This window comes from Tachysurus fulvidraco, chromosome 2 (assembly GCF_022655615.1).
Source record: "Tachysurus fulvidraco isolate hzauxx_2018 chromosome 2, HZAU_PFXX_2.0, whole genome shotgun sequence".
Taxonomy (NCBI): domain Eukaryota; kingdom Metazoa; phylum Chordata; class Actinopteri; order Siluriformes; family Bagridae; genus Tachysurus; species Tachysurus fulvidraco.
The window spans coordinates 19,059,336-19,070,202 of record NC_062519.1 but is presented as its reverse complement, the minus strand read 5'-3'; the positions used below and the strand labels follow the sequence as shown (position 1 = coordinate 19,070,202).

The window sequence follows — 10,867 nt, the reverse complement described above, 5'->3', positions numbered from 1 at the left end:
AGAGAGAGAGAGAGAGAGAGAGAATTTGTGTGTGTGTGTGTGTGTGTGTGTGTGTGTGTGTGTGTGTGTGTGTGTGTGTGTGTTTGTGTTTTTTTTTGTCGAGGTGAAGTTGGCTGAAAAGAACAAAAGCATCGCGGGAATCGTTACAGACTGAAGCTGACATCTTCACCCGCAGGTAAACGGATTTAACAAACCGGTTTGATGATGAAATAGTGGATTTAATACAGAAAGTGTGAAACGAAACTGTGAGTCTTTATACAACATTTTACTGACCACGTCATCGCTCTTACTCACATCATACATAACTAAACCGCCCGGTGATGAACTAACATACTGTGGGTATTTAATCTACTGTGAGGATGTAATCTACTGTGGGTATTTACATTACAGTGGGTATTTAATCTACTGTGAGGATGTAATCCACTGTGGGTATTTACATTACAGTGGGTATTTAATCTACTGTGAGGATGTAATCTACTGTGGGTATTTAATCTACTGTGGGTATTTAATCTACTGTGAGGATGTAATCTACTGTGGGTATTTACATTACAGTGGGTATTTAATCTACTGTGAGGATGTAATCTACTGTGGGTATTTAATCTACTGTGGGTATTTAATCTACTGTGAGGATGTAATCTACTGTGGGTATTTACATTACAGTGGGTATTTAATCTACTGTGGGTATTTACATCACAGTGGGTATTTACATTACAGTGGGTATTTAATCTACAGTGAGTATTTACATTACAGTGGGTATTTACATTACAGTTGGTATTTAATCTACTGTGGATATTTAATCTTCTGTGGGTATTTAATCTACTGTGGGTATTTACATTACAGTGGATATTTAATCTACTATGGGGATTTAATCTACTGTGGGTATTTAATCTACTGTGTGTATTTAATCTACTGTGGGTATTTACATTACAGTGGGTATTTAATCTACTGTGGATATTTAATCTACTGTGGGTATTTACAGTACAGTGGGTATTTAATCTGCAGTGAGTATTTAATCTACTATGGGTATTTAATCTACTGTGGGTATTTACAGGGAGTATTTAATCTAATGTGAGTATTGTGAGTATTTAATCTACTGTGAGTATTTACATTACAGTGGGTATTTAATCTACAGTGGGTATTTAATCTACAGTGAGTATTTAATCTACTGTGCGTATTTACATTACAGTGGGTATTTACATTACTGTGGGTATTTAATTTACTGTGGGTATTTACATTACAGTGGGTATTTAATCTACTGTGGGTATTTAATTTACTGTGGTTATTTACATTACAGTGGGTATTTAATCTACTGTGGGTATTTACATTACAGTGGGTATTTAATCTACTGTGAGTATTTAATCTACTGTGGGTATTTACAGTACAGTGGGTATTTAATCTACTGTGGGTATTTAATCTACTGTGGGTATTTAATCTACTGTGGATATTTAATCTACTGTGGGTATTTACATTACAGTGGGTATTTACATCACAGTGGGTATTTACATTACAGTGAGTATTTAATCTACAGTGAGTATTTACATTACAGTGAGTATTTAATCTAATGTGAGTATTTGCATTACTGTGAGTATTTAATCTACTGTGAGTATTTAATCTACTGTGAGTATTTACATTACAGTGGGTATTTAATCTACTGTGGGTATTTAATCTACTGTGGGTATTTAATCTACTGTGAGTATTTACATTACAGTGGGTATTTAATCTACTGTGGGTATTTACGTTATAGTGAGTATGTAATCTACTGTGAGTATTTACATTACAGTGAGTATTTAATCTACTGTTGGTATTTAATCTACAGTGAGTATTTAATCTGCAGTGAGAATTTGATCTACTGTGGGTATTTAATCTACTGTGAGGTTTGTGCAGGCAGTCTGTAAAAAACTACATGACAGATATTGATTAAAATATTAGAGACACTACGATAATTTTTTACACACACACACAGCTCCACAGGGAAAACTATCCCATCTGAATAACCACCATATTTAACACTGTAAACAATGACACTATTTAATTTCAGACAGTTACGGTGTTTGCTATGTGGGAGCAGGTATAAGCTGAATACTGCTGAAATGGAGGTGGAAGATAAACACTGTATCTTTAACTATAACACCAGGCTGCACATCTGTAGATGGTGTTTAACAGTTAATAAAAGAAGCTTCACACCATATTTTCCTACACAGAGCTGGTTTCAGCACAACAACTCACCTGTAGTCATTCAGAGCTATGAATCAGTCACAGAGTCACAGATTCGCTCTTAAACAGCGAGTCACTGATTCGCTCTGAGTCATAGAGTCACTGATTCATGATGTGCATCACACACAGAACTAAGTTGAGATACACACCCACACATACTGGGCTTCACTGCATTAGGCGGAATGCACTTGGCTCTAAAGATAGTGTGCTCGACCACGGCAGTGTCTCACACCACTAATCACTACCTGCACTTTGCAAACAAAGTCGGGCTTATTTGACTGACTCGCTTCAATGTGTGTCTGGGTGTGTATGTTTGTGTGTCTGGTGTGTGTGTATGCGTGATGGTATGTGTGTGGTTTTGTAAGCATACAGATAGAAAGCCTGTGAGATTATTCAATGTTTACAAAAAAAAGGTGTGTGTCTTTCTATTTGTGTATGATTCTGTTTCATAAGTGATTCTTTAAAACAGGAAGTGTTTCCAATAACTGAAGATGTCTACAAACCGATCTGCAGTAAATGGTGGTGTGTGTGTGCACTCAGTATGTCTCAGACCTTAAACTTATGAGTTATCAGTTATTATTATTATTATTATTATTATTATTATTATTATTATTATTATTATTATTATTATCTAAATATTTGCAACTTTCTGTATCTTTAGTCTTTTCTCCCTGGAAAATGTGATGTCACGTAATATGACGTCTGCCCTCTAAGGAGACAGTCACTGATTTTAAATACCAGAAATGTCTGAAGGTTTTGTTTAAAATTTGCATCCATGGTATAGCAGCGCTTTTTCTCTGGGTGTGGGCATTTTCTCAGTTTACACTGCAGTACTCTGATAGATCTGCTCTTCTGCTGCATGGACCAGTCTCACAGATACGGGCTTCTGAATGAAACCATTGCCACGAGATCAGAAATTTGATCTACACAGAATCCACGAGTCTTGTAAAAGAAAAACGGCCATGCTGTCTGGGCCGTGCTCTATTCACATCAATCACGGTGACACTACACAGTGATGACCACCTGTGAGCTCATGTATGTGGAAGAGGGTTGATTGAACATTTAATAGAGTGGTGGCCATCATGGTGTGTGTGAGACAGAGCGAATGTTCATAGTCTGCATTACTGTATGTTAAAAGCTGTGTGTGTCTGTGTTTTAGGTTGACATGGCGATGCGAGGCCACACCTCTGGCTCATTAATGAGTAATCACACTAAGGAGAGAGTGACCATGGCCAAGGTGACTCTGGAGAACTTCTACAGCACACTGATCACACAGCATGAGGAGAGAGAGATGAGGTAGAGAAAAGCACACATACACACACACACACACACACACACACACATACATAAGATAATGTGTTTTCTTCAGCAACACAGTTAATAATAAAGTGAGTCTTTGCTTCTTATTAACTTTCAAAATGCATAGAGTGGCAGACTTTCTCCAGATTGACAAGGGGAGGGGTGTGTGTGTTTGTTAGTGCGTGTGTTTGTTAGTGCATGTGTTTGTGAGTGCGAGTGTGTGTGTGTTTGTGAGTGCGTGTGTTTGTCAGTGCGTGTGCTTGTGTGTGCGCGTGAGTGCGTGTGCGCGTGATTGCATGTGAGCGCGTGTGCTTGTGTGAGTGCGTGTGCTTGTGTGAGTGCGAGTGTTTGTGAGTGCGTGTGTTTATGAGTGCGTGTGCTTGTGTGTGCGCGTGAGTGTGTGTGCTCGTGAGTGTGAGTGTTTAAGTGTATGTGTTTGGTTTCTGCATATGCCGTACCTTTCAGGGTGTTCTGGGTCTTCTGTTTTTTGTTGAAGACAGACACTGAATCACACATTATGAATTATGAACTCATTATTACTACGAGCAACAGACACACCATAGAGAGAGAGAAAGAGTCACTGACTGTGAATTTGATTCATTCACGCTGAATCACAGACTCTTTTTCTCAGAATAACATACTGATTCAGCAGAAATCAGTCAGATCCTGAGTTCCAGTTTCTATTGTGTGTATGTTTAAGGATGTGTGAATTTAGTTTGATGTTGTGTCTCTTTTCAGGCAGCAAAAACTGGAGAAAGTAATGGATGAAGAGGGACTTCCTGATGAAGAGGTGTGAACGTGTCCTGAATCACTCTTTATTGTGTTTTTTCACACTGTGTAGACCGTTATGGGTAATGCTAGGCTAATTAAACACTGTATAAAGAGTGTGTTGTAGTGTGCAAGGAGGTTAGTATCAAAGGGAGATGGCTTCTAGTATGGTGTAGTGAGGCGTAGTGTGATGTAGTGTGGCGTAGTGAGGCATAGTGTGGTGTAGTGTGCCGTAGTGAGGTGTGGTGCATTGAGGCGTAGTGTGGTGTAGTGAGGCGTGGTGAAATATAGGGTGATGTAGTGAGGCACAGTTTGATGTAGTGAGGCAGAGTGTGGTGTAGTGAGGCGTAGTGAAATATAGGGTGATGTAGTATAGTGAGGTGTAGTGTGGTGTGTGAGGCGTAGTGTGGTGTACTGAGGCATAGTGAAGTATAGTGTGGTGTAATGAGCTACAGTGAGGTATAGTGTGATGTAGTATACTGTGGTGTAGTATAGTGTGGTGTAGTATTTACATTTACACTTACAGCATGTGACAGACCCCTTATCCAGAGCGACGTACATAAGTGCTTAAATCTCTAACACGGAATACAATGTTAAATGCAAAAGACAGGGGAAGAAGGTGCTAGTTGAAGTGTTTCCTGCCTAAGTAGGTCTTCACTCTGTGTTTGAAGATAACCAGTGACTCAGCTGTCCGGACCTCTAGGGGAAGTTCATCCCACCCCCTCGGTGCAGAACAGAGAAGAGTCTTGTAGTAAACTTCCCTCTTACCCTGAGAGATGGTGGGACCAGTGGGGCAGTGCTGTAGATCTGAGGGTGTGAGGTGCAGTGTGAGGAGTGATGAGGGCTTTGGGGTAAGAGGGAGATGGTCTGGTTTTGGCTTTGTAGGTCAGCAGTACCTGACCAGATGCTATGGATCTATTGACGATAGTGGAAATGAAGGGCAGAAGGTTTTGGCGAGATGGTCTGGAGCATAGTGGTAGGGAGCGGATCCAATGGGCAGGTGGTAGGATTGCAGGACTGGATGAGTTGTAAAATCTCTTCTGCTGCCACAGTTGAGAAATGCAACAATGAAGGTGTAGGGGAATACATACTCTGAGATGTAAGTGCAGTCAGGGCTGAAGTGAAGGTCCGGCAGATTTCCTCAATCTTTTCCTGGTAGAAAGAAGCAAAGTCTTCTGCAGTCAGGGAGGATGAAGAAGGTGGAGCCCGGGGGTTGAGCAGAGAAGAGATGATCTCGTGGAATTTACGAGGGTCATGTGAGGAAGCTTCAAGCTTTTCCTTGTAGAAGGAAGTCTTGGCAGAAGTCACATCTGAGGAGAACTTGACAAGAAGTGTTCTGTAAAAATCAAGATCTGCATCAAGAAATGTGATTTCTTCCACTTTCTCTATGATGATCTTAGCTCTCTTCGATTGTTGCGCAGCACATCTGAAAGCCAAGGAGCAGAACAAGAAGTTTTCCTGGGTTTAGTGAACATAGGGCAGAGGAAGTTCATAGTTGAGGAAAGAGATGAGAGGAAAGTATCTGTGGCTGAGTCCAAGGGTAGTGAGGAAAAAGACTCAGTATCAGGAAGGGAAGAAAGAGTGCCAGAAGCTACAGATGAAGGGGAGACAGAGTGAAGGTTGCGGCGAGTAAGAGCGAGGGGGTGAGAGATAGTTTTAGGTAGGATAGGTATAGTGATGGTGAAGGATACCAGGTGATGATCAGAGACGTGTAGAGGGGTAGCAGTCACGTCTGTAGCTGGAGAAGGACGGGTGAAAACCAGGTCCAGGACATTGCCTCCTTTGTGTGTGGGGATGTAGCTGTTGAGTGTGAGGGAGAAAGAGTCGAGAAGAGACAGGAGGGAAGAAGAATGTAGCTTGTCAGAGGGGAGGTTGAAGTCACCAAGCACTGTCGGGGGGGGAGCTATCGGAAGGGAAAGCACTAAGCAGTGAGTCCATTTCTTCCAGGAAGTCTCCTAGGGGACCAGGAGGGCGGTAGACAACAATGATAACAAGGTTGATAGGAGTGGTAACTGAAATGGCATGGAATTCAAAAGAAGAGATGGTTAAATGAGACAAGAGGAGAGGTGTAAAGCACCATCTCTTTGACAACAATAAACCTGTACCACCACCCCTGCCTGTTTCTCGTGGTGAGTGAGAGAAAGCATAGGCAGAGGATGGAGCAGCTGGTGTAGCAGTGTTTTGTGGGGATATCCAGGTCTCTGTTAGAGCAAGGAAATCAAAGGAGTAATGGGAAGTTAAAGCAGAGATAAAATCAGCTTTCTTTACAGCAGACTGACAATTCCAGAGCCCACCTACCACCACTGTGTGAGACTTACACAACAGAGGAGGGTAGATGGGGTTACTGGGATTGTGACCTCTCCTCTGTGGATGAGAGCGTCTACGAGAGTAGGTCTTGAGGACTTTTAAGGCACATATTTGTAATCAAACAAGTGAGAATTAAGATATGGTAGAATATATCAAACAGTACTAGTATAGTGTGGCGTAGTGAGCTACAGTGAGTTATAGTGTGGTGTAGTGAGCTACAGTGAGTTATAGTATGGTGTAGTGAGCTACAGTGAGTTATAGTGTGGTGTAGTGAGCTACAGTGAGTTATAGTGTGGTGTAGTGAGTTACAGTGAGTTATAGTGTGGTGTAGTGAGCTACAGTGAGTTATAGTGTGGTGTAGTGAGTTACAGTGAGTTATAGTGTGGTGTAGTGAGCTACAGTGAGTTATAGTGTGGTGTGGGTACTGAGCTACAGTGAGTTATAGTTTGGTGTGGTGTAGTGAGCTACAGTGAGTTATAGTGTGGTGTGGTGTAGTGAGCTACAGTGAGTTATAGTGTGGTGTAGTGGTGTAGTGAGCTACAGTGAGTTATAGTTTGGTGTAGTGGTGTAGTGAGCTACAGTGAGTTATAGTGTGGTGTAGTGGTGTAGTGAGCTATAGTGTGGTGTAGTGGTGTAGTGAGCTACAGTGAGTTATAGTGTGGTGTAGTGGTGTAGTGAGTTATAGTGTGGTGTAGTGGTGTAGAGGTGTAGTGAGCTACAGTGAGTTATAGTGTAGTGTAGTGGTGTAGTTTAGTGGTGTAGTGAGCTACAGTGAGTTATAGTGTGGTGTAGTGTAGTGGTGTAGTGTAGTGAGCTACAGTGAGTTATAGTGTGGTGTAGTGGTGTAGTGTAGTGGTGTAGTGAGCTACAGTTAGTTATAGTGTGGTCTGTTCCCTGTAGAAACGAGTGAGACGCTCACAGCATGCAAAGAAGGAGACCGAGTTCCTGCGCTTGAAGAGAACAAGACTTGGTTTGGATGACTTTGAGTCCCTGAAAGTGATCGGACGCGGAGCATTTGGAGAGGTACAACTGCACAACACACTGTAAACAACTACACAACACGCTGTACACAACACGCTGTACACAACTACACAACACACTGTACACAACACACTGTACACAACTACACAACACGCTGTACACAACTACACAACACACTGTACACAACTACACAACACACTGTACACAACACGCTGTACACAACACGCTGTACACAACTACACAACACGCTGTACACAACACGCTGTACACAACTACACAACACACTGTACACAACACACTGTACACAACTACACAACACGCTGTACACAACTACACAACACGCTGTACACAACTACACAACACACTGTACACAACACGCTGTACACAACTACACAACACGCTGTACACAACTACACAACACACTGTACACAACTACACAACACGCTGTACACAACTACACAACACGCTGTACACAACACACTGTACACAACTACACAACACACTGTACACAACTACACAACACACTGTACACAACACGCTGTACACAACACGCTGTACACAACTACACAACACGCTGTACACAACACGCTGTACGCTGTACACAACACGCTGTACACTGTACACAACACGCTGTACACTGTACACAACACGCTGTACACTGTACACAACACACTGTACACAACACACAACACACTGTACACAACACACTGTACACACCACACTGTACACTGTACACAACACGCTGTACACTGTACACAACACGCTGTACACTGTACACAACACGCTGTACACAACATGCTGTACACTGTACACTGTACTGTGTACACTGTACACAACACACTGTACACTGTACTGTGTACACTGTACACAACACACTGTACACAACACACTGTACACAACACGCTGTACACAACACGCTGTACACAACACACTGTACACAACACACAACACGCTGTACACAACACGCTGTACACAACTACACAACACGCTGTACACAGCACGCTGTACACTGTACACAGCACACTGTACACAGCACGCTGTACACTGTACACAGCACGCTGTACACTGTACACAACACGCTGTACACTGTACACAACACACTGTACACAACACACTGTACACTGTACACAACACACTGTACACAACACACTGTACACTGTACACAACACACTGTACACAACACACTGTACACTGTACACACCACACTGTACACACCACACTGTACACACCACACTGTACACTGTACACAACACGCTGTACACAACACGCTGTACACTGTACACAACACGCTGTACACTGTACACAACACACTGTACACAACACACTGTACACTGTACTGTGTACACTGTACACAACACGCTGTACACAACACGCTGTACACAACACGCTGTACACAACACACTGTACACAACACACAACACGCTGTACACAACACGCTGTACACTGTACACAACACACTGTACACTGTACACAACACGCTGTACACAACACGCTGTACACTGTACACAACACACTGTACACAACACACTGTACACAACACGCTGTACACAAAACACAACACACTGTACACAACTACACAACACGCTGTACACAACACGCTGTACACAACACGCTGTACACTGTACACAACACACTGTACACAACACACTGTACACAACACGCTGTACACAACACACAACACACTGTACACAACTACACAACACGCTGTACACAACACGCTGTACACAACTACACAACACGCTGTACACAACACGCTGTACACTGTACACAACACGCTGTACACTGTACACAACACGCTGTACACTGTACACAACACGCTGTACACTGTACACTGTACACAACGCGCTGTACACTGTACACAACACGCTGTACACTGTACACAACACGCTGTACACAACACACTGTACACAACACACTGTACACTGTACACAACACACTGTACACAACACACTGTACACAACACACTGTACACTGTACACAACACACTGTACACAACACGCTGTACACTGTACACAACACGCTGTACACTGTACACACCACACTGTACACTGTACACAACACACTGTACACACCACACTGTACACAACACGCTGTACACAACACGCTGTACACTGTACACAACACGCTGTACACTGTACACAACACGCTGTACACTGTACACAACACACTGTACACTGTACTGTGTACACTGTACACAACACACTGTACACTGTACTGTGTACACTGTACACAACACACTGTACACTGTACACAACACACTGTAACAACACGCTGTACACAACACGCTGTACACAACACACAACACGCTGTACACAACACACAACACGCTGTACACTACACGCTGTACACTGTACACAACACACTGTACACTGTACACAACACGCTGTACACAACACGCTGTACACTGTATTCAACACACTGTACACTGTACACAACACACTGTACACAACACACAACACGCTGTACACAACACACAACACGCTGTACACAACACGCTGTACACAACACGCTGTACACAACACACTGTACACTGTACACAACACACTGTACACTGTACACAACACACTGTACACAACACGCTGTACACAACACGCTGTGCACAACACACAACACGCTGTACACTGTACACAACACACTGTATTCAACACACTGTACACTGTACACAACACACTGTACACAACACACAACACGCTGTACACAACACGCTGTACACAACACACAACACGCTGTACACAACACGCTGTACACAACACACTGTACACTGTACACAACACGCTGTACACAACACGCTGTGCACAACAGGCTGTACACAACACGCTGTACACAACACGCTGTACACAACACACTGTACACAACACGCTGTGCACAACAGGCTGTACACAACACGCTGTACACAACACGCTGTACACAACACACTGTACACTGTACACAACACACTGTACACTGTACACAACACACTGTACACTGTACACAACAGGCTGTACACAACAGGCTGTACACAACACGCTGTACACAACACGCTGTACACAACACACTGTACACTGTGCACAACACGCTGTGCACAACACGCTGTGCACAACAGGCTGTACACAACAGGCTGTACACAACACGCTGTACACTGTACACAACACACTGTACACTACACAACACGCTGTACACAACACGCTGTACACAACACGCTGTACACAACACACTGTACACTGTACACAACACACTGTACACTGTACACAACACGCTGTACACAACACGCTGTACACAACACGCTGTACACAACAGGCTGTACACAACACGCTGTACA

General features: G+C 43.0%; 1 protein-coding gene across 4 annotated transcripts in view; it reads left to right on the top strand.

The window, feature by feature from the left end:
- Positions 1-8: 8 nt before the first annotated feature.
- Positions 9-10,867, top strand: part of LOC113648897 (serine/threonine-protein kinase 38-like) — a 17,238-nt gene continuing 6,379 nt past the window's right edge. For 2 of the 4 annotated variants that reach the window (XM_047805493.1, XM_027156421.2), the window contains exons 1-4: positions 10-175; positions 3,374-3,510; positions 4,252-4,303; positions 7,489-7,611. In XM_047805493.1, coding sequence (XP_047661449.1) covers positions 3,380-3,510; positions 4,252-4,303; positions 7,489-7,611 — 306 coding nt within the window. In that variant the 5' untranslated portion in view covers positions 10-175; positions 3,374-3,379. Of the gene's footprint in view, positions 176-3,373; positions 3,511-4,251; positions 4,304-7,488; positions 7,612-10,867 lie in introns of all 4 variants that reach the window. The other 2 variants (XM_047805491.1, XM_027156423.2) reach the window with 2 other exon arrangements.